Source organism: Callorhinchus milii, unplaced genomic scaffold (genome assembly GCF_018977255.1).
Source record: "Callorhinchus milii isolate IMCB2004 unplaced genomic scaffold, IMCB_Cmil_1.0 Scaffold3, whole genome shotgun sequence".
Classification (NCBI taxonomy): domain Eukaryota; kingdom Metazoa; phylum Chordata; class Chondrichthyes; order Chimaeriformes; family Callorhinchidae; genus Callorhinchus; species Callorhinchus milii.
The window spans coordinates 88,359,599-88,385,323 of record NW_024704744.1 but is presented as its reverse complement, the minus strand read 5'-3'; the positions used below and the strand labels follow the sequence as shown (position 1 = coordinate 88,385,323).

General features: G+C 38.2%; 1 protein-coding gene across 1 annotated transcript in view; it reads right to left on the bottom strand.

Annotated features, from left to right (window-relative positions):
• Positions 1–25,725, bottom strand: part of ush2a (Usher syndrome 2A (autosomal recessive, mild)) — a 370,702-nt gene that overhangs the window by 297,037 nt on the left and 47,940 nt on the right. Inside the window, exons 11-17 of the mRNA XM_042333157.1 lie at positions 22,728–22,821; positions 16,973–17,168; positions 16,314–16,444; positions 12,949–13,144; positions 10,308–10,949; positions 3,740–3,923; positions 1,105–1,268 (exon numbers count right to left, since the gene is read on the bottom strand). Coding sequence (XP_042189091.1) covers positions 1,105–1,268; positions 3,740–3,923; positions 10,308–10,949; positions 12,949–13,144; positions 16,314–16,444; positions 16,973–17,168; positions 22,728–22,821 — 1,607 coding nt within the window. The remainder of the gene's footprint in view (positions 1–1,104; positions 1,269–3,739; positions 3,924–10,307; positions 10,950–12,948; positions 13,145–16,313; positions 16,445–16,972; positions 17,169–22,727; positions 22,822–25,725) is intronic.

Below are 25,725 nucleotides of genomic sequence, written 5' to 3'. Positions count from 1 at the left end.
CACAGGATTTATTGTAAAGTATAGTGACTATGTATTTTGTAGGCGAATGGTTTAATCTAAGGGCAATTTTAAAAATGACTCATTAGAAAGTGAATTGTTTGATCTGCTGATCTACCTTACCCAGCTTCGCCATTACATCTCCCCTCAGGCCACCAATCCCCTCATCCAAGCCTTTATTACATCCAGGCTTGACTACACCAACTCTCTGTTCGCCAGACTCCCAAGCTCATCCACATAAGCTGCAGACGATCCAGAACTCTGCAGCCCATGTCCCCCATCCAGAATGCCCAGCAGAGAATGTTCAAGATCTCCATTCTCACGTTTAAATCCCTCCATGGTCTTGCCACACTGTACCTCTACTACCTCCTTCGACCACATTGACCCAGGCGCTTCCTTCACTCAGTGAACACTGACCAGCTTCATGTTCCCCACCTTATCCGCCCACCATCAGCGGGAGGAGTTTCAGCCATTCTACCTCTGCTCTATGGAACTCCATCCCAAAGTCCCTCCAGCATGTTTCCTTTCTCCGCTCACTCAAGGCACGTCTCAAAACATATCTCTTTGAGCATGTTTGAGATAATCTTATCTTATCGTAACCCCCCTCAACTGCCCCCCCCACCCCAATTCCCCTTTCTCCCCAGTTCAGCAGCACTCTCAAGCATTTGAGATGTCCTCCTGAATTGAAAGGTGCTATATAAATTCTATTGTCTTGCTGAATGTAGCCATATCTTTTACAAACAAACCTAATGCTATTTCCTTACAATTGACCACTGAATACATGGAAGGATGAATTTGCACAAAGTACTTCAGCATTCAAATTCTGAACTATTGCCTCCAAAATGTAAGTGTAAGTAAGTGCATGAAACCTTTTTTTTTAAAAATCAGTAACTGCAAGAGTAGGGGATTTATATACAGTTTATGGCAATGCTAAAATACATACGTACTCAGTGAACCTATAGGTCTAGATATTGAAAAAGACTAATAATCCCGAAGATATTGTAGTCTTTTTTCTGAGTAACTCACCCCTTTTTGTCCTTGGAAAATATTTACTGCATAAAGTGAGGAAGCAATGAGGAAAAGATAAAAGATAAAATAGTTACTCACTGTTACTGCAACCAAACGTGTTGTCAACATCCAAGTGGCTGGTGCCGGGAACACACACATCGCATTTCAAACCAATTACAAACAGCTTGCAGAAACACTGTCCATTTGTTTGGTGGCAGGTGCCATTAACACTGCCTGCAGGATTGCAATTGCATGGCTGACAGCTGCAAAGAAACAGAAAAGAGATATAATCACTTCAGTGTGCCATATAACCTGAAAATTATCCCTGTAGCTTTGCTGGGCAATTAGTAATGTTTCATAATTTAATGGTATTTTCATCGAATAGCAAACAGTATGATGAAACACAAACCATTTTAATTTTAAATTTATTTTTCGTGTGCTTTTAGGAATCATTCATTTTGGTGGTCTGTCCATCTGCGAAATAAAGATATTAATGTTTAGAAATGGAGAAGAAAATGGCTTTGGGGGGCACGTCCCAAATCCAGAAAAACTTCCTCCTATGATAAAACATATGGGGAAAGAAGTAATATCCTGTACTATTATTGTTAAAGATGCAAGTCCAAAAGCTCAACAGAGAGAGATGTTGTGACACCTGATATAGACATGCATTGTTTAACAAAATAAAGCTGAATTGATAGCGTCCAGTATCACATTATTTCAGTGCTTATTCCCTCTTTCCTGGAAGGCCAGAAAAGCTATGTCCACTGAAAAATGGGGTAGAGAGAAGAATAAGACTAATTATGTTATGTTGCAGCAAAAATGTTTTCTTAGCACAGAATATTGCATAAATCTACTTTTTCTGCAAGCTGCATAGTATCAAATTAAGGCCACCAACTGTTTTTACACACACCGAAATTCATCATACATTTGAGTGTACTGTTGTAACATTTACTACCACAACAGGTGTCTGTGTATTCACTATGTTCCTAAAGTGCTTGAAATACATTGAACCACACTTATTTCCTCAATTGTTGACAAAACTGAGAAATACAACGACACCATAAATGTGGTGTGATATTACAATGGACAGTACAATGGTTGTGGATTACACCATTCGGTAAATAAATTGAAAAACTGAAATTTAAGCATAAAATGGATTGGAATGCAATTTATTCAATACAATACATCTTTACATTTTAAAAAAAATTATATAGTGGCTTTCATGTCAAGAAAATACTCAACACCGCTAGCTGGGTACCAGAGTTGGGGGTGGGAGCCAAATGGGGTGGGCAAGGGAGAGAGTGTGGTCAAAGAGGTAAGTCTTGAGACGGACCTTAAATGAGGTGAGGGAGGGTGCAAAATCTCTTTTCTGGGAAATTGAGAATAAATTTGAAGGATTATGAGCTCAACCTTCAGTCTTGTCCTTCAGTCTTCCCATCTACCCAGTATCTTAGCAAGAGAAGGAAATTATGGATCTATTCCTGCTTAAACAAACATGAACTCACAACTGCATCAAATAATCAACTGCTAGTGAATGAACAGATGTAGATGTAGATTTCGTCATTTAGACATTTGGGTTACAAGACAAAGTCAAGTATCTACTTGTGATGTGCAGCAAACATCAACCAGTGAACGCCATTGAATGTACAGCATCGGTAGTGTTTCATATTTCAGTAACTAAAGAGCTACAGCTTTCTGACAAGGTATGATAAGTAGTACATCAATTAATAGTCACTGAGCCAATCATATTTGTAAAGCATTTTTAGACTGTGTACTAGTATACACACAGGTATCTGAGCATACTGTTAAAATAAATCTTGCAGTTTTTTAAAAAAATCATAAATGTTGTCATTTGAAATTACAATGAAACCTAATGGCTAAAGGAATATAACACGTATGCTTTTTTTTAACATCACTCAGGAATCAAAAATTATCATCACAACATGTCATCAGGAAAATGAGAGTGATCTTTCTGCAGTTATAATAGAGCTTCAAAAACACTCAATGTTGTTTTTGCAATTACTTTTCAAGACAATGTCACTGCTATATTAAAACAAAGAAATCTTATTACATTTACTGTCTAGGTGAAAAGCATACAGAGCAATCAGTTTAAAGAGTTCGTTTTTTTTAATTCTTATACAACGGATTCACCCCCAATAGATGTTGTAAATGGTGATCTGTCATGACTTGAATGTATTAGTTGTTTGTGAAGTTCTCTAACCATTTCATCTATGTAATCAGTTATTAGTCATGCTGTTATTTGGAAAAGAGGCATCTAACCAGGCAGTGAATTTTACTGCACAGTATGAGAACACACATTAGACATGCTGACCAGAAAACACACTGCATTAACATACCCAATTTGTGTTTCTACATTAAAAAACGATAGGAATGCCCATTGGCCAACACAACACTCTATTGACCAGGGCAATGTACTGTGCACAGCGACTCCCTGTTGCTCTAAGTGAGAGTTAATTTCATAGCAAGGAAAATAAAATTCTGCTTCAAACTGAATTAATCATTACTATAGAGAGAAGGAATGCAAATATATCTAAAAAGTGAAAGTGAGGCTTATGAATATTCTGTTTATCTGAAGAGCCATTTTTGTGACCTTGGGTACATTATGGATAGACTTTTTTTTTACATTAAACTGAAGAGCCACAGTGTATCTACAGATGCAAAGCATGACGAAAGTTGGGAGCTGATTGCTACTGAATCAAAAAAAACTACTTGCCTTCCAGCTCCTTGGTTGAAACTGAAATAATGGTTCTTGCAGAGGTTGCAGTGTTTTCCAGTCACTGAAGGATCTCGACAAACACATTGTCCTGTGAAACCATCACAACTCTGGTGTTTTGATCCTATTGGATGGCACTCGCATGGTAAACAACCCGTGGAATTGCCTGAGGGAAGCTTAAAACCTAAAATTGCATTGTGGAAATAATTTACAACAAGTCACTGAATTATAAGTACAGTATAAATGCAGTTAGGTTTGACAATTGTATTAGAAATGGATTCACCAAGGTAGTCATTAACCTTAATAAGGTTTTATGGCACAATCTATTTTAATTTTAATATGGGTAATTGGTGATATACTGATGCACTTCAATGCTAGAGGCCAGATGCAGAATTGCGCTTAAGATTCCTTCTCAAACAAGCGTTGTATTTCAACTGAGAGACCCGGGAAGTCACCAAGCAACATCAGATATTTCCACAATTACACAATTGTTGTGTAAGACATCCTGGGCTATTTTTGTGCAGCACCTAACAGCTTAGGCAGGTGCCTGAGAACAATCCCTTGCCTGCTCTTTTGGCTGGGAACCAATTGATGGCACACCTATAGCCTAAAGGAGGGGAAGAAATCATAATAATGGGAGGTTGCCCACAGTCATATTTTAGATTTTGTGCATGTAGTTTACTTCTTGCTTGCAAAATGACTTTAAATAGAAGGTATCTTCAGCGCTGAACTCAACTAAAATACAAAGTTCCCATTTCACATGTACCAATTTGTAAATCAAAATGTTTTTTTTAAGTAACTTGACATTAGCAGAAGCATTAAAAACTAGCTTCAACAGAGAAGAGTTTGATATCCTTTGTGATTTCTACTCAATACTTCGATTAATAATAATAATCCTTACATTTGGTACAGAGCCTTTCGAGAAGACTTCCCAAAGTGTTTCACAGGATACATTGTAAAGTACAGTGTCTATGCGTTTTGCGGTCAACAACAACAACAACAACAAGATTCCATTTATAAAGCGCCTTTCACATCAGGAGGACGTCCCAAGGCGCTGCACAGTTGGGTCATGACCCGAGCAGGGGGAAATGGTCAGGGTGAGGGGAGGGAAGGGAGGGAGCGAGGAGGGGGAAGAGAGTCGAGAGGGGAGCTCAAGGCACGGTCAAAGAGAAAGGTTTTGAGACCGGCCTTGAAGGAGGAAAGGGAGGAAGCGGCGAAGGCACTGGGGGATGGAGTTCCAGAGCCTGGGGGCTGAGAGGCTGAAGGCCCGACCACCGATGGTAGGGCGATTGGGGCGGGGGACGTGGAGCAGACTGGAGCCGGAGGAACGGAGGGTACGGGCAGGTAAGTAGGGGGATAGTAGGTTGGAGAGGTAGGAGGGAGCGAGGCCGTGAATGGCCTTGTAGGTGAGGATGAGGATCTTGAAATCAATCCTCTGGGGGATGGGGAGCCAGTGGAGGCGAGCGAGGGTGGGAGTGATGTGGTCCCGAAGCCTGGTGCGGGACAGTACACGAGCTGCAGAGTTCTGAATGACCTGCAGCTTGTGGAGGGAGGTGCCGGGAAGGCCGGCGAGGAGAGAGTTCCCGTAGTCCAGCCTTGAACTCAAACACAGCAGCCTATTTTGTAAACAGCAATTTCCTACAAACAGTCTTGAAGTGAATGACCTTTTTTTATTATTTGGGAGATTGTTAGCCAGGATACTGGAAGAATCTCCCTTCACTTTTTGAATAGTGCTGTGAGTTCTTTAAGGTCCACCTGAACAGACAGACAAGGCGTCGGTTTAATTTCTCATCCGAAGGACAGCACCTCCATCAATGCCGCACACCCCCAGCACTGCACTGGAGTGCAGTTTAGACTATATAAGTTCTAAGTCCTGACATGGAGCTTGAAACCACAACTTTCAAAGGCGAGAGTACTATCAATTGAGCCAGGCAGACACACAGATTGAAAAATATTGAAACAAGATCAAATGTAGCTGTGATGGATCAAGCATGATCAAGACCAACTACTTAAATTAACATATGTAGTACAAGGTACCCACTCAACACCCCCAAATCTTAGCAGTTTAGGAAGGAGAAAATTAAGGAACAGTGATGAGGAGGAGAACCATATAATGGGGAAACATTTGCAAAACTTCCTTGAGCTGTTCCTTGTGTCAATTAGAGCCAGAAAGTAGGAAACAGTACAAAATTTGTGATTAAAAGTGGACTTTAATTATTGACAGTATTAAAACTGTTCCCCAAAGCCTATGCTCCACAAAATCCACTCTTCCCTCTAATCTTACGGGTTAAAAAAATGCAGGAAATTGACTTTATTGAGTCAAAATCCTTTGTGCAGTCTCTTGCCAACAAGAGAACAAAAGAGAGGAGGACTGACTACTAGGCCCAGACCTATAGTCACTACCTCCACAGAACTGCTAAAAGCACCAATGTAATGGGACACAAGGGTCCACAATATTAATACCAGGTTTGACTACTTGTTCTGCATAGAAGCTGCCCCTTACTCCGAGATTCTTCTGGGTTGCGAATGCTGTTATTTGTGACTGGTTTGGGATGTGAAATATGCTGTATAGTTGTGTATGGTGCCAATGTGTAACGGGAAGCTGGGGAATGCTTAGAGCAAAGGTGAAAATGATTCCATGAAAGGGAATAAATAAAGTGCCCTCATCTCAGCCTACACTTCTGTCTCTGTCTATTATTTGTACCCAATGAAATGGACCCTACTCTGAGGCTGTAATGCAATACCACATGCATCCATTCAAAGGTCCCTCTTTAAAATCATAAAGACCATATAATAAATCAATTGCTTTTCTCAGTCACCGTAAGCCATGCTCCTGCAAATGCTAAATGTCATTGTTCTTAACCATTTTTTGCAAAGGTAAGCTTAGATATATGACATACACTAAATTGCAGCTTAGCTCCAAGCAAGTGAGAATTTCTGTACAATCATTTCAGTCGTTTTTTCACACAGAATTGCTGCTCGAATCATATTTTTAAAATGAAATGTATAGACTAATCTAGCAGTAATTCATGAATTAAGGGAACAATCAGCTGGGATGACTGTCAAGCTCTTATTCTTGCTAAATCTACTTGGTTTATTTAGACATGAATGTTCCGATAAAGCATTTTTTCTGAATGGAAGTGATCGGAAACTGGCCCAAATGTTGTAATGGAAGAATAATAAAAATTCTTTCTCGTTGCTGCATTTTCACTCTGCAATTATACTGACTGGGACAAGCTGTAAAGAGAATCACAAATTTTCTTCAGGATCAAATTGTCATTTATTTTATCAGCGAAAAAGACTTGAATTAAATCCCCAATTAATTTAACAGTCATAAATACAAACCGATTACTCTTCGGGAATTAAATTTTGTCCTGATGAAATTTTAAGGAATAGGCAATTAACTGCACACTCTGACATACCAATGAAATGATTCTGCTGTAAAGAAGTACTATATTAGTCATTATTATGGCAATTTTTACTGGTGACCTATTATTTAACTCTTATCTATATAAATTACATTTTAAATTCAATCATATACAACAGAAAATTGTTTTACATATTTCCACAGTATCAGACTGCAGATAGTACAAAGGTGATTCCTGTTACTGGACTGTTGTAACTGATAGTACTCACACTGTGGGCTTTTCAATCTTGAAAGTATTATTGTTTTTCAAAACTAAACAAACTAAATATACAATTCAGTTCCATATTCTGGGAAGCGCTTTGAGACATCTCAACGGCTATATCAAATGCAAGGATTATTATTATTTTAAGCTAGTTTTTAATTTTTTATTTGAAAAGCTGGGGAACTGAAATTAATCAATGGAATGGAAATTGAATCCTACATTTTTGTCAACACCATAGAAGAAACCTCTTCTGGGTAGAAAGACTTCTTCTCTGCATTCTACCTGGACCTTGGGCCATCCAATGACTTCATTACTATTAAGAAAACCAGGTCGTAACATAAAATGTGCGGTTTCATAATGGATTCAACGTGATAATGGCATTGACTTTGTTCTGCCACATCACAATTTCACTGGCTGATCATCAACGGTCACGTCACAACCTCATCACGCCTTGTTGCATCAAAAGATTTCAGACCATGTCACAAGTTAAGTGTAATAACTGATTTTGTAAATTAGCAAAGAGGCTATTTCTGCCAGGAAGGAACCACACATAGCCATAATAAAAATTTAATCTGGAGGACTGTTTGTCAAGACACAAAGAAAAACTCTTTTCAAATAGGGTCATTTGATCTTTGCTGCCCTACTGAAGAGCAGGTAGGCAAGACTTTGGTTTAACGATTATATTGTGTATAGCACCTAATTCAGCACTCCACCTCAGTACTGTAGTTACTCCAAAGCCAATAAAATGGTCGTAATTCTGGTGCATACTATCATTAGGCTTGAACCAACAACCTTTTGACTCAATGTTGAGAATGCTGCCTACTGAGCCAAACTGATGAGTTATTCACCAATAAAGAAATAAGCAAAATGATAATTATAAAGGAACGAGATATTACAATGGACCTAGACATCCGTGTAGGTAATGACCTCCAGATGCAAATGACAAAACTCGTACAAGAAAAGGAGAATACTTTGACAATCTAGCAATTTCAGTCTTTGTTAATTGACAAGTGCCTTACCACGGCATCTGACCATCTTTTACTCCAAACCCAATAAGATGTTCTTGATTCTGGACATTCCAGAGTTGAGAGGAAATATGTTATATGTGGTGGCAACATAAAACTGTGTTAGAAAAATAAATTACTAATTATTGTAGCCAAAGACTATGAAACCCAAATACTTCAAAAACACAGCTGCCATCATGGTAGCCATTATATATCAGCTTATGTAAGTTAGATAGAGCTCTCATTTTAGCCTCTTGCCACTAGCGTTTGGTAGTCATTATGAATTGAGCAATACTACTAGTCACTTGTTGTGAATGAGTTATATTAGTAGGTATGTACCATTTCATGACTTAGAAATAATAATTATTATTGACTTAGGAATAATATTGTCACAGCATAGAATTACATTGACTATAGCACCGAAACAGGCCATGTGACCCAAATAGTCTGCCAGTTTTTACACTCCATAGAGCCTCTGTCCCCTTCCAATTCCCCTTCCAATACCTCACTATTTCTTGTTTTGTTGCAAGTTCTTTTTTCCCACCCCTTTTGGTCTGCAGTATTAACACCTCTATTCCCCTGCTTTGTTGCAATCCCCTTTGTTTTGGATCATTAACACCTATTTAACCCATCAACCCCTGACCTTTACCCCATTTTCTCCTTTGTTTTCCTTGCTCTGCCTCCCCCCTCTCTGTTAGCCCTTAAAAGCCTCTGCCTCCCAACATGCCCCAGTTCTGACGAAGGGTCGTGTACCTGAAACGTTGACTCACTTTCCTTTCTCCATAGATGCCGCCTGACCTGCTGAGTGTTCCCAGCGACTTCTGCTTTTGTTTTCAGATTTCCAGTATCTGCAGTATTTTGTGTTTTTGGGGGGTTTTTTTCCTCACTATTTCTTTCTCCTTCAAAAGTGTGTGTGTGGATCAGCCTGGATCCGTTGGTAGCACTCTCACCTCTGAGTCGGAAGGTTGTGGGTTAAGTCCCTGATCAGAACTTTTAACTAGGCTCCACTCCAGTGCAGCACTGGAGGTTTGGTACATTGCTGTCCTTCGGAGGACTTCAGATTCCTTGGCACTATTTGAAATGAGAAGGTAGTTTCTCCCAATATCCTATCCAACAATTGCTGAGATAAAATCAGTCATTCACGTGGGACACTGCTGTTCAGAAATTGACTGCAGTATTTCCCTACAAAATATACAGTCATTCAACTTTATAGTTTAACCTGTCAAGCATTTTGAAACATCTTCTTGGCACTATGTCAAATGTAAGGATACATTGCCATAATCAGTGTACGCACATGCATTATATATACATAGAGCACAACATCAGTCTCTTCTCCTGCATCAACCTAATGAGTGCAAGTAATAGCAATTATATATGAAATTATCATTCAGATAAAGGAAATGTCAGTAAAGTTTGCTTTTGTTAGTTAAGCGTTAAATGGACTGTCACGAGAAGGGTTTTGCTTTAGATAACAATTTGAAGTAGGAACTATAGTTGATTTTCCTCCTGACTTAGTCCAGGAACACTTAAGATTTATTGTTGCAGCCTCCCATCTGGTCAGATCAGCTATCATTGCATAGATCAGGGACTGCACTCCTTTGTGCTGACCAGAATTTGCCCACCCCTCTTCACTGCACACAGACAACAACAACTTGCATTTATACAGTATCCTTCATGTCGGGTAGTGTCTCAGAGTGCTTAACAGTGATGCCTAACAGCCTGATGTCGAGCCGGGGGGAGGGAGGAGATGACTATAAGCATTGTTAAAGAGAAAGGTCTTCAGGCATGATCTGCAAATACGGAAGGAGGGGTCAAGGAGGTGCTACAGCACGAAGGGTTATGTAGACGAGTATGAGGATCTGTAGACATGACATTGTTTTCAGTTTGTTGTGCTCTATATGTACACTGATGCATGCCTAGTTCACCGCCACTTACCTGACCGACATTGGTCACATTTTTTCCCTAGGCGATTCCGTTGGCAAACACACTGTCCATCACTTTGGTTGCAGCCATTCCCATCCACTATCCCAGTAGGGTCACAGTGGCACCACTGGCAACCTTGAAGGTTGGATGAAGTAAGGTTGAAAGTACGAGGAGCACACTGATTACACTGCAAGCCTGTGACATTGGCTTTACACAGACACTGCCCTGTAGATTTGTCACAAATCAGCAATCCCTTTATTGTTCCAGCTGCTTTACAGTCACAAGCCAAACAACCTGCAGAATGGCTCGGTTGCAGACTGTAATACCCATCCAGGCACACATCACACCGCCGTCGTCCAACATTAGGTTTACAGAGGCACTGGCCTATTTTCGCATCACATACGGTTCCAGGGATGGTGCCCGCCGATTCACAGTCACAATACTTGCAGCCAGCAGCATCTAGTCCATAGAGGTTGTCTGAGCAAATGTCACAATGAAGACCTCTCACATTTGCCCTGCAGTCACACTGGCCACTATATTGGTTACAGAATTGGTTCTGGGACCCATTGATGTTGCAGTTACATGCATCACAGCCATCTAGGTTAAAACTGTTGAGGTGTTTGAAGCCAAAGTTGCAGCGATCACACATTAACCCTGCAAGATTATAAAATATTACAAGCAAGGTTTGTGGCAAACAGAAATCAAAAAGTGTTTTTGTTTTGTGAAGTGAATATAATTCATCCTTCTCAGTAAGTTTTTACAAATTAATAATTTTATTCATAAACTTTTTTCCTTCATGGTCACTGCCTTTTTACTCAATGTCAACTTTGATAACATTAAATAACAAAGCTTGAGAAACAAATAATTATTTGTATGTATTTTTAAAGAGTTCTCTTTCACTGAATGTTTTCTTCCCTTCAGCTGCTATTGACAAATACCCCCCTCCCAAAAGTTAAACATTCCCATTATCTTAAAAAAAGTAAATATATTTTATATTTGAAAACAACATATGAAAAACAATATATTACATTGGAATAAAAATGCAGAACATTTTCAGCAGAAAGCAACTGCTTGCACCGTGATTGATGACACACCTAAGGCCTAACGTTTAATTTCAGTAAGAAAAATAAAAGTAGCAGCAACATCACAAATTTTAAAATAACTGTATTGTTAAAAGAGTTATGACTCATTTCAAACTATTAAAATCAGTCTACAGGGATTCACCTCATCATTCCTAAAAATATACATAGCACTTATTTGAACTTGTCATGCATGTTCATGACAGCTAATCTGTCTCCAATGTTACTGAGCAAAGCCTACAGGGCATCGCGTTCAGTTTCTTACAGGGTTAACAAGAAAGTAGGGAGAGGTTTCCAGATCCATTAGGCATTTAAGGCACAATCTCTACCTGTCACTTTTTATTCTAGATAAGTGACCTACTTTACAAATTTCTTTGTATTGAATAATTCATTTACAACACAATTGTACAACCATATTAACTGTGGTAAAAATCAACCTCTTTTGCATCACTCTTGTACCACATACTTCAAATGCAATGATCGTATGAAGTTCCTTTTGTGCATAACAAGGAAATAGCACTGATAAAAATAGAGATAAAATTGATATAATCTTCTGAAAAGCAATGTATCATATAGAATACCTTTCAGGCATTAGTCGTATAATATTCTATTCCTGGAGCTCTGCTTGATAACAAAGGTAAAATAATAATAGCAATAAGGAGATCTTTTCCATGGCAGTGCAAAAAAGGTTATCAAATTTCATCCAACATCAAAACTGATCACATTACATAAGTCTTTTTTCATGTCTCAGCTCTGTTGCTCAATGCTGTTCATTACAATTCACGTTAGCTTTCATCTCAGTCCATTTTAGAAGCAGCACTTACTATTTGCTATGCAAATGAAATGGCGATTTTTTTTATCCATATGTATGTTCTGGGACATGTTCTGCTACAATGCAACACACACTTTATCAGGAATGCTCCCTACATAATATTCCCATACATCAAAATTTCAAAGTGTGTTATGCACACAATGTATTTTGAGCAGTTGATAAATTTTGTCCTTATGTAGCTGTTACTAGCCTCAAATATGTTGCAGGTAACAAATTGCTATAATCAAATCTAATTTCTGAAAATACCTGTGGGAACCACAAAACATAAAAGCAAGTATCAGGAAAACATGATAAATAACAGAGAATATGGTAGTTTATTATAATCAACTTGGCAGCGAATTGCAAAATTAAAATCATCTGGCCCTTGATAACTAACCACATATATATGATCTTTGAAATAATGCTAACTCTTTTGCATTTCATGAGAACAGTTCAAAGACATGTAACAACTAAATGAAAAAAGATTTATCACAAAGCACCTCACTGCATTGCAAGCCGTGTGAAAAAAAACCTTTAACTGGACTTCAACCACACCATAATTTCCAGCAAATATTAACTTGGCTCATGTGCTCAGAATCTATTAGCCAAAGACTATTGTGCACATATGTCTGACATGTTTAGCAAATATTTGTTTAATACTTTCAGGCTAAAATACCTCAGATGACTGACTACTGACTGACAGACTTTGGGTCAAATTCATAACTAGCAGGTTATGATACACAAAATCTTATATTTCACCTACCGATAACATTTGCTTTGCACTTGCATTGACCTGAATTTTGGTGACAGGTAATATCTCCATTCACTGTCCCAGAGGTATTACAGTTACAAGGACTGCAGCCATCAGGGTCTGAGAAGCGCAGATTATAGAATCCATCCTGGCACTGATTACACTGTCTGCCAGACACGCGTCTCTTGCATTTACACTGGCCTCCAATCTAAAGAGATTAAAAATATGCTAGTGTAAGTGGAAGCAGATGATGGCAATAATGATTTGTTTTCCTATAATTCTAGTCAAAATAGAAAAGGGGATGGAGAGAGAGAGAAAAATAAAAGGAGAGGATAAATCAAATAGATAAAGTAGCAAACAAAAAGAAAGGTACCGCAACAAAAGGAAAAATAAACTTGAACACTGTAAATCGCAAATCAAAAATAAAGGAAGGGATACGACAAGAAAGAAAGGCTACATTATGAATGGAATTTAAATCATTGCTACTTTTAAATAATGCTTCATCTATGAAACTAAGAAACGAAATTGATTTTTTAACTGGTTATTCCTTTCCTCCACTAAACTAAATCCTCATTTTATTATTGATTTAACTTTGGAGCAGATTGAAGTGCTGCTTTAGGTAGGTTGAAAATATTTTGTGCCTTTTGCACCCCCCACCCCCTTCCCCCCCCACCCCCCAATATACATTTATCTAAACTACAAAATGGAGAATGAAATGTTGCAGCAATGTATTTATAAACTCAGTTTGTTTCTGGTCTGGATACATTACACGTAAGAACCATTGATGCTTTTTTTAAACTGATTTGGTGTGCGCGTGTGTGTTTGGTGAGGTGCGGATGGGGGGTAGAGGCGGGCACAGGAGCTGGGAAATGTGGCTAAAAGCAAGGTTGAAGAGGCAGGTCTTAAGGTCGGGTTTTGAAGACGGAGAAGGATGGGAGGAAGCAAGAGAGGTGGAGGGATTCTGGGATGTTATTCCAGAGAGTGGAGCTAGAGTGCCTAAGGCTTGATAATGCAGTTTAGAGGATAGGAGATGTGAAGCAGGCTGGTGATAGTTGATCGGAGGGAGTGGCCGGTGCAATAGGATTACAGGGAGTCACAGAGGCAGGGTGGGACGTGGCCATGGAGGCATATGAACATGACGACAAGAATCTTGAATTGATTCACTGGAAGATGGAGAGCCAGTGAATATAATAATAATAATCCTTGCATTTGATACAGCTCTTTTCATGTCGGGAGGACGTCCCAAAGCCCTTCACAGAACACACTGTAAAGTGAATTTGACTGTATATTTGTGGGCGAACGGGCAGCCGATTGCGCACAGCAATGTCCCACAAACAGTCGTAGATTGAAAATGACCAATTTAATTATTGTTTTTGTTTTTTGGAGGGATTATTATTAGGCGTGTGGAGTAAGGAAACTTGCCCAAGGTTTCGCCCTGCTTGGAATTGAACTCAGGTCTCTCACTTGCAAAGCGAGTGCTCTAACCACTGAGCTACAGGACTCCACGTGAAGCTAAGCAAGGAAAGACTCACAGATCCCTGTGCAGGAGAGGACACAAAGGAAAGAGCTGGGGAATCCAACATTGTCAGAATAATTGAGTCTGGAGTGATGAAGATGTGGATGAGAGTCTCAACATTCCAGTGGTGGCGGGGGAAGTAGTGTTGGAGCTGGGTGATGTTGCAGAGATGATGAAAGGCAGAATTAGAGACAGCAAGGATATTGGGTTTGAAGGTTAGCTGGGAGGAGGGGGTCAACAAGACACTGAGGTTCCACACAGGCTCTGTGAGGCAAAATAAAAACCTGAATTAACCTATTTAACTTTAGTGTTCAGAATGGTACACACTCAATAGCTTCAGGGAATGCGCATACCAGATTTGTGAATTCAGTTGTGTGCATGTGTGTGCTTGTGTGTGCATTGATAGTGAGGAAACATAGTAAGTTTCTATGGGAACCATGTACATCTACATAACTTTCCGCAGATATACAACATCCCATAAAACATACAGTCACCACACTTTACAGTATACATGGTGAAGTACTTTGGGATGCCTCAACCACTTGATAAGGCTCTGTATCGAATGCAAGGATTATTATTCATTGCAAGTTTTCAGTCACTGTGAAGCAATAATCGACAAAGCTGATTAAATTCTGTTTTCCATCTCAACAACTAAAAGAGTCAGCTGATAGTAATATAATCTCATATCTTTGCTGACATTCCAAATGAGCAGCAAGAAAATGCTGTATTGTTGCAGATGCCGTCATTCAGGTGACAAATTAAATTGTGGTTTTAATTGCTTGTTCAGGTGAATGTTAGCACTAATAATAAACCTTAAATTTGATATAGTGCTTACATTTGATCACTTTAGGAAGATGTCTCAAAATGTTTCCAAAGATATATTGTAAAGTGTAATGATTGTGTAATTTGTAGGCGCCCACACCATCCAGCTTGGGCACAGGAATGTCCCATAAACAGCCATGAAATTAATGTACAATTTGCCCATAGCACTGGGAGAAACTCTCTTCTCTTTTCCAGCGCCTTGGGACATCCTCCCGACGTGAAAGGCGCTCTATAAATGTAATTTTGGTGTTGATGTTGTTATATTAGTGATTTGATGCTATTTTGAAAAGCAGGGAGCTCTTACAGTATCCTGGCCAATATTCCTCATTGATGCAAATTCACCAAGAAAAAAAATTCCAATTTGGTTTTTAATACTTTGACTTTATAATGCACTAAATTAAATGGTTCCTGAAAGAAAAGGTGGTTTGGTTGAAGAGAACCCTTAATTGTGGTGATGCTCATGTATTGTATATTGCGCTTAACTGTACAGCAATTGCCAATCATGAAGCAGGAAATATTAATTTTAGCAATAGTTTATTGGATGCATAAAATCATTAGTCATAAAACATCACCCTATACATCCAAAGGCACCTTTATTGCTACCACTTGTGCTTCTGGATGAAAAAGAAATATTATTATTCATAATAAATAACTCTGTTGAAATGGATTATAATTGATTATGCAAAAAGCTTCATCAGTTTTATAATATTTGCATAATTGTGAGTAACCACTAATGTTATTTCATGACATTTTTTAGCAGTGGTGACTCTGTTGATATAAAATGAAGTCCCAATGGGAAAATATATTATAGGAAGTACCACTGGGAGAATAAACAATAGAAAATAATTCATCGTCACACAAGTGGACTAACATGTCATATCAGCCTCAGTTCTCTCATGATAATCTTCAAGATAACAAGCACTAACAGTTAGTCAAACAAACTTGATTAAGCACAGAATTATATTCCCTGCATAATTCATTTGCACTGCCATTCAAATGGGTTTCTGAAAGTCCACTTACATTTATTAAAATTACCTACCTGATCACACAGGAGGTTCCCATTTATGGCTCCAGCTTCCAAACAATCACATGGTTTGCACACATCAATTGCTGAGAGACTGGTACCTACTTTCCGATAGAAAAAGTCTGTGCACTGCTCACAATTTATTCCTGTAAAATTTAATTGTTCAACTTGCATAAATTAATCATGCATTTTGAGGTTTGCACAAGGGTTAGGGTCTGACCAAAAAAGTGGCAAATACACAATTCTTAATAAATACTAAGCCAATCTTAAATATTCTCACTCTGCATTGTAGCTTGCCTCAAAACATCACAGCAAAGAATGTTGAAAGGGCACAACTCAAGTTTCCCTGGGTAATTTATTTCATATATAGATTGATCGATTCTAGGATTCAACATCAACATCACTTCTAGCTCTTAGTATTATTTTATTCACCTTACATTTTAAATTGTAATAAAAAAAACTTATCTTACTCAAAAAGACAAGGAAATTTCCTGGTGCAGAGAATGATATTGTGATATAGTGGTTGAGTGTATGTCTAGGATTATGGCATACTGTTGGTGTAAAATAAGTGGGAATCTAACCTATATTACGTTTTAACAGGGAAGCCTCCATATTTCAGTACATGTGGCAAACATCAATCAGAACAAAAACCTCATCACAAATACAACACATACCTGTAGTATTATGCTGGCAGTCATCACAAATTCCACCACCACCTCGGAAATAGTCATTCGGAAATAGATCTATGAAACTGTCGTAGTGGCAAGTGAGGGCATGTTTATAGCACTGACAAGGTTTGCAGTTGTAATCATGAACTTGGTCACCCTGATGAAAAGGCTTGTCATTGAAGAGTGGCTGACAGCGTTCACACTGAAAGAGAGTTGTTCGAACTTTAGAAAAATAAGTGCAGCACCAAGAGGCAGATTGAACATGTGTATTTTTTTTTAAATAATTGTAAACTTCTCCTTAAATATTGGGAAAAATGAGAAACCCGAGCTGTAGTTTCCATTGCTCGAACAACAGCGATGGAACCATAGAAAATAAAACAATAACAATCTCTCAGTGTATTTGTTGCACTACACCAATTAGTTAATGTTATGATGAACTACTACACTAATTAGAAACTAACATTTGGCTACAAAATACACTCACTACATTTTACGGTGAATCCAGTGTAGTATAATACAGTGAATACAGTGGAAACACTTTCAGACGTCCTCCCAACGTGAAAGGTGCTTTATCAAATGAAAGGATTGTAAGGATTATGCTAGATCCGTGCTCGTGAGATTTTTTGAGACATTTCTCCAGTCATTCGGTAAATGTACAGACCTTGAGCTCATCGCTGGAATAAAAATGTATAGACCTTCAATTTATAAGCTTAAAATACGATGTGCTCACCCACCAACATCTATAAATTTCCCAACCTGTGGACACTCAAAAATCTTGGGTTAATAGAATAAATGTAGACCCAGGTGGAATTTCTCCCCATACATTTCAAATCTGCAGCACATTCCTTCCCTCCCTCTCCTGAAGTTGCTAACTACTGCTGGGGTTTCGTTCCTCTGATACCTTGTCCAAGAATTCCCTCTCCTGCCCCCAACATCTGGAAACTCTCTGATAATAAGTTTTAAGAGGCACAGAAGCGTACATTTTAATGCCTGGTTTCTTTTTATTTCAAGGGAGGCAGCTTGGTGGGGCAGTAGACGGTTGTATCGATGAAATCCAGCACGGTAGGAGATGAACTTGCACTCATGATTGCGCACACAGTGAGCTTCCAGCCTTGGCATGATCATCAGGGGGCTGTCTCAAGTAGAAACTAGTGGAGAGTAGAATACCACCTGGGTCTGGGTCTCTGTTTATAGAGCATTTTAGAGCATCCAGAATTTTACCGAATTGTTGAATTCAGCTTTAACTGTGAAGTTAAGGCTGAATTGTGTATTCTCTTGTTCTTTAAAGAAAGATACAGAAAACTGACTTCAAAATTTTGGCTTTACAGCATTTAAAAATGTACCGAATTTGTGACTTTCTGAAAAGCTACATGAACAGATTAAATCTAGATCCAGGTGGAATTTCTCCCCATGGATGCCTTCTCTCAGTTAGGAAGGGAAACCATCAGGGAAGCCACCACAGGCCATTCTTAAACACATACTTGGAAAAAGTTTCAATACAGCGCAAGGCTGTGAACAGATTGCTTACCTGGCTTCTCATAAGTCTAGACATGGTGGAGGGAGGGGGGAGGTTTAAAGCAAGGGCGAGAAAAAAATCTAAAAATGAAAGCATTCCACTCATAAAACTCCATAGAGCCAATTTCTTAAAACCCTGCAGCAGCAACAGCTTTACAGATGTAAACAGGGGACCAAAAACTGAGTGGAATGTGTTCGGGGTATTAGAAAAATGTAAACAGGAGTCAGTATCTGGATAAAATGAACAACAACAACAACAAAAAAGCTCCATCTGCTGCCATTAAGTACACCTCAACCTAAATGGTCTGCATTTCACACACTGTGTGTATTGATATTATGCAACCCCTGTAGGAAGGATGATTCATCACTCTCACGTGTGTCCTAGCACGAACCAGTGACGGTCTTATGACAAGCCTGCAGCAGAAGAAAATTTCTAAAAGCTGACCACTGATTATAGAGTCCGAGCACTTTTTTCAGTTCTACACTAACTGGTGTTTAAGGACTGAAATACAATATTGCATATACATCATTTATCTAANTTTTTTAAGTTAAGAGTAGTTTGTGAGATGAAGATGTAGCAGCTAGGAAGAAAGAGGTTACAAATAGCTGACTAATTATAATAATAATAATCCTTGCATTTGATATAGCGCTTTTCACGTCCCAAAGCGCTTCACAGAATATACTGTAAAGTGAATTGACTGTATATTTGTGGGCGAAACTCGGCAGCCAATTGCGCACAGCAATATCCCACAAACAGTCATGGATTGAAAATGACCAATTTATTATTGTTTTTGGTTTTGGAGGGATTATTATTAGGCGTGTGGAGTAAGGAAACTTGCCCAAGGTTTCGCCCTGCCTGGAATTGAACTCAGGTCTCTCGCTTGCAAAGCGAGTGCTCTAACCACTGAGCTACAGGACTCCAAATTATCTGAGTTCATTAGGCTAACCAAATATCTGTGGAAATAATTTATGAAAATCACTGGGTGCCAGTAACTATTTAATGGTCTAAAACACCTTTGAGAGAAAACAATCATTTTCTGATGTGCATATTTTGCTAAAAACTTTTTTTAACTATTGTGACATTATTGTAACAGAAAATAACAGATTCCTAGAAATTACAATGCAGAAGGAAGCGATTCAGTCAACGAAACCTAAGATGATAACTAGCATCTCTACTAGACCTATATAATAATAATAATCCTTGCAATTGATACACTTATCACATTGTCAAAACAGCTCAAAGCACTTCACAGGATTTACTGCAAAGTGATGTGACTGTGTATATTTGTCAGCGAATATACGCTTAATTCCAATTCCCTGCGCTTTCCCCTATCCTTTAGTAAAGATGATCTAATTCTCGCTTTTGTGTCTTAGACAAGTTCCTGAAATCAACACAGCATAATCCTATATTAGAAGGTATAGTTTATTGTTCACTGGGTCTGTGCCCCAGAAACCACACACCCACTGTTAATTATTACCATTGTCCTCCTCATTTGTTGTAATAAACTTACCTCAGTATGAAACCTGGTATTTTAATGTAAAAGACACATAAGATAATAATTGAGGAATTTGTTTTATATATTAGATTTATTTAAATGGTCAGGGAATAATTTCCTGGTGCACTTCGGGGTGGGTTGGGGGTGGGGAGGACATGCTATTGAATTGAACTGTGTCCACTTAATAATAACAGCACAAATTATACTTGTGTAGCACCCTTCGTGTCAGAAAGATGTCCCATTGTTATTATAACAATAATAATCCATGAATTTGATATAGCACCTTATTGAATCGTTGAGATGTCTCAAAGGGCTTCAGAAAATATACTATAAAGTGTATATTTTGTGGACGAAACAAGCTCCACCTGTGAGCAGAACAAGCTTATAACAGTCAACAGAATGTGTGTGTGTTTATCCACCACACCATGTTATTCTACATTGAATGCAAAATATAAATATAGCATGCTCAAGCGCGATTGAAGACAATCAGTCCTGATTGAGGATGCTCTCACTGGCCATTCTCACAAGTGATGGATAAACACCAATCACGTGCTTCACCAGCAATGGACAGTTCTCAGCTGCTATTTGACGTCAGGCAATGATTTTTTGAAAGGATCAGGAGATGCAAACCGGGACTCAAATCGCAGCTGTATCTCTGATTGAAGAGCAACACTGGTCTTTGCTGTGAGGAAATGAAGGATAGGAATACTATAGCCTAATCATAGGTCTCATCTTTCTCACAGACTTGCCTGTGTACATCTTCAGTTCCCAATTATGATATATATTCAGTTTTACTTAATAAGTTGCTTGTCCTGATATTTCAATAAACATACATGGCCTAAAGAATTAGCTGCATCCTTCCAGCAATTTTTATTTGAAGTTAAAAAAAATCAGTTGGCTACTTGTGGGGGTGTTGTACAAGAATAGCAAAAGACAAATTTCCCTCTCTGGTTTATCTCTTCCTTTGTGTGGAGGAAACAACTTGGCTTATACTCATGTTCCTTTACATTCTTGGCGAGGCTAAAATTGAGAACTCTAGAGAATTGGAAACGGAGATGAAACCTGAATCCATCTACGTAGCGCTACATGTCAGTGCTCCAAAACCTGCACCACCAGGAAGATGCAGCTTATGTTTTCATGAATTAATTGCTGGCAGATCCATTAGTTAGTTGTCAGTACAATTCAGAAGACAATTTTCACTATCATTTTACTGTTGGATGGTTGAGCTTTGGACTCGGATATAGGTATGAGGTATAATCTTGATGGGTCCCCTCAGCCCATTAACCATTTTGAGGTCAATAAAATGAGTGAGTTCTATATTTAAGTGTATCTGGGAGGAGGGGTGGGGGTGGGGGAGAGAGAGAATCAGCAGTTTCCCTGTGGCTGAACTGGCTCTGAAGAGACATATCTGGCAAGGCCAACAATTATCTGAGACATCTAGACATGCATGTCCTGAATCCTGCAAGCCTCTGCCTTGACAGTTAGGTTGGTCTTGGCTGGATAAGTACCATGTTGCGTGTTTACCCATTTTTTTAATCAATATTATATCATGGTAGGCTACTCGCATTAATAATTTGCTGACCATTGCCAAAAATACTCAAATATCTGCCTATTGGATATTTAAAACACCATTACATCTAATCTTCAGGAACACATTCTTGAAAGGAATTTGCATTCACTTCAATGCACAGTAATTATATCTAGGATGATTATGGTAGCAAGTCCGATTGCCTTGAAATACTATAAATCGTTCATATTCCAACATGTAACATGTTATGTTATCTTGATTTATACAACACGTGTGGGCATATTGGCAGTGAGATAAATCAACGTTACTGCACTTTAGTATGATATAAAATTTATCACACGGTGTGATAACATCACAGCTGGAATGATCTTTCATCTCCAGACGAAAAGGGGAAAAAATTACAGCAGGAAATCTCAACAGATCACACTCTTCAGGAACACTGTAAAGCTTTCACCACAACCCAAACTATTCTTGGTCCCGCATAACCTGCCTAACTCCTGGTGTCACAAACAATCATACTGACCATCACATCACATGCACACTTCAATTCCAGTGTAAAAGAAGTCCAATTAAAAACAAACCTCTAAAAAAAAGTGCTTAAAAACACAATCATTTAAAATTTTTAAAATGCACAAACACAATATTTACTAATAATCGGAAATGGTAAGTGCTTAATGCACTCAAGAGGCAGTTTTAAGTTGCAATTTAGAATTTCTATGATTACCAATTTTGAGGTCAACCCTTGGCTGATAATAGATCAAGTTTCCCCGTGCATAAAATATCTACAAACAATGTACATCAGCAGCACATTTTATAACAAATACTAGGTTTGCAGAAATCAATATTATTACTAAATTAAAAATGAGAGACTGACTTGACACCAATGCTTTTCTCAGTTATATTCCCTGATTATCAAACTCTTTCTGGTGAGTTTTAAAACACTAAACATAAAACATTTATAGTAATTTAATCCTTACACAGTAACATTTACTAAATGTTTAGACCAATTACTGAACTCAAGGACTGGATTGTGACACATTCAACAGAAATAGATCACTTGAAGAGTATCGCTTGCAAACTGTATATTATTTTACAATATCACATTGTCGGTGAATAAGAGAACATCTCTAACCAAATTCCTTTTGGAATTTATTATAGTCTTCTCAGAATCCATGATCAATTAATGTAATTAATCAATAATTCAATCTCTCTGGGGACTTACGTTATATCCTTCTGTGTAGCTGTCCTGCAGGCACATGCATCTGTATGGATTGGCTGTAGTGTCACACCGATCCGCATGACCATGGCAGTTGCACCTGCAAGGACAAGCAACAAACTAAGGAAAACATCGCAAATGATGAACACATCCTCGTTTATTAGCAGAAAATCTAAAATGTGCAACTTCCCCAGTTAAAGATTAGCAGCTACCTCAGTTGCATATGTTTTGTAATGGTAGCTGGCTACTCCATTCAACATTTATAAATGCCAAATTAATTATCAACTGAAACCTATAGTGCTCAGAGCCAAGTTGACAGAGAAAGCTTTCTCGCAATCAAATAGACTGACTCAGCTGTTTTAATATTCATTTGACTGATTTTGTGTGATGCACATGAGGTGATTATGAGACATTACTTAGGATTAAAATCAATTACTCAACATTTGGAAATGTTACGTTTCTGCTCTCACATTACAGGCAAAATGCAAAATGATGAACTCTAATCCTGTGAACAGTAGTATTCTATCATGTTGATAAATATATTGAGCCAATCATAAATGTTTTATACACAAAACTGTGATATTGTTGCATACTTTTTGGGGGGTGGGGAGAAGAGGGGAAAATAATTACAATTGATGTATTTTCGTAATGTTAATGTTGAGTTGTCAGATAAATAGATACTGGAATATAGTAAGTAAAGAGGGAGAAGAAAATAGAAAGTTAAAAAATGATGACATGAAAAAGAGGACATTGACGATCCCATGGCACTATTCAAAAAGTGAAGGGAATTTCTCCCTGTGTCCTTGCAAAAATCCACCAGATAAAATTAGGAATTCACTTCATGGCCACGTATGGGACTTTGCTGAGCGCAAAATGGTCGGCTTGTTTACTTGCAAACACACAGGCATTGCACTTTACAGAAAATCCTGTGAAGAGCTGACGTGATAGGGCACAATATCAAATGCTAACATTACAGTGGAGCATCTTCATGACTGTAATATTAGCATCTACGGAGTCACAATGTGTGTGCTAAAAATGTGAAAACTACTTGTGTAGTTCAGCTATCCAAGGGTTAATGCCAATTGATGCAGAGTTTGTGCAGTGGGCCTTTGCCCAAAGCAACTGATTCCATACATACTAATATTACAGTAATGATATGGCCAAATTATTTTCAGTTAGGATGACCAGAAAGAGGGATTCTTTGTCCTATCAGACAAGTCTGGATTGTAGCCCAGACCCCAGAGAGAAAAAGTTAATTGCTGAGAGGAATTGATAATCCAGATGCAAGCAGCTTATTTAACTTCGACTGTTAGTGCAGAACTAGAGGACACAAGTATAAGATGAATAACCTTTGAGCAAACCTTGAGATTAGAAGGATTTTTTTTTCCCCACAGGGTTGTGGAAATGTGGAATAGACTCCCTGCCTAAACCCAATTAATACAGTGTATTATAACACTTAAACAGAGAACTGGATAACCAAATGGTTACAAACAGAACTGAGGGTTATGCAAAAGCGCTACAGATAAAAATGATCAAATAGTAAGGGGAACATGAGGGTGCCTGACCTGATCAGAACACAGAAATGATAAGCTGACCGATACTTGCTAACCTTATTATTCTCTGAGCAAGACTGCAATTTCGTGCATAGCCACTTGTTTGCCGACACTCATTTCATATAGCAATTTTATAGTAAGCAGAGAGGAGACTTTCATCCCATTTGTGAGGCTGGATTCAAATTCACATTTCAGAGTTGCAAACCCATTATGTCTATTGCCCCCTCCCCTCTCCATGTGCTCTTTCATTCAGAAACAAGTCTGTAGCATTCCCTAGAGAGTGTACCACATTGAGTTCTCCTGCATAATGTAAAGTCAATCCTAATGGTCTCCTGAAAACGTTGTGCATTATGTCCATGTGCAAGAGAATGACGGCAGAAAGGCAGTCAGACTAATACTTATAATTTATTGTGCAATGAATCATTCCTGAATCTTACAACTGTGCAGAAAAAGTATTTCAATAGAGAAACTCCAGTAGCACAAATTGGATGGATTGGGTAACAAGGTGCTGAGAAACATTTTTCTTTCAGTCTGTAAACTTTAGGTGTTAGAGCAGTAAAACAAACAAACATGATTAATGGTGAATTGTTTACCAATCTGAGGCTTTATAATCTTGATAATAAAACACCCCGAAAACTAGTAGAGTTGAAAAACATCACTGGATTAGGAAAGCTAAAGTTTTTTGGTGTAATACGATATCGTTTCTTAGTATATGTTTAGTATCATAGAGTAAAACGATGTTTAGTAGCAAACTGGATATAGTACAGGATGACCAAAAAGTCTTATTTTTCAGTTATCCTATTATCTGAGAAAAAAGTCATAATTTCTTTAAGACTTATTAGATATTGTAATGTATCATGGCTTTTTGGTCACCCTGAATAAACTAATAGCAATTGTGAATATATGCATGGATTTATTTATATATTTACTTATTGATGGACAGCGTAAAAACTGAGGTGCACAGTTGCTCTATAGACTTTCTTTACACAGTAATTAGATCACATATCTGCTGAAGAGGTTATGCTTTCAAGTGAATGGCATTATAAAGCTTTCTCAAGCATGAACAAACAACAATGCACCATGGAGACCTGTAGCAGATAACCCTTTTAGTGAGCTAGCTATGTTTTCAGCCACTTCCAGTATGTTCATGGAAGTACCATGTATAACAAGAAACCATAAACTGGGTATGTATGGCAGTAAAAATCTGCTTATCTGATTTTTTTTCACTCTAGGATAGTAATGATGGAGTAAGAATAATGTAGGTTTGGGTATTTCTATCTATTGTGAAAGGTTTCTCAATGCTTCCTAATGCGAGAATATTTGTGTTGCATTGACATTTATGTGTCGAACATCAGGTACATAGTTAAGCTATACATGAAAAGTACTTTCACATCTTGTAATTCACTTTTCTTCTCACACTACAATTAGGAATAACAAAACGATTTATCAAA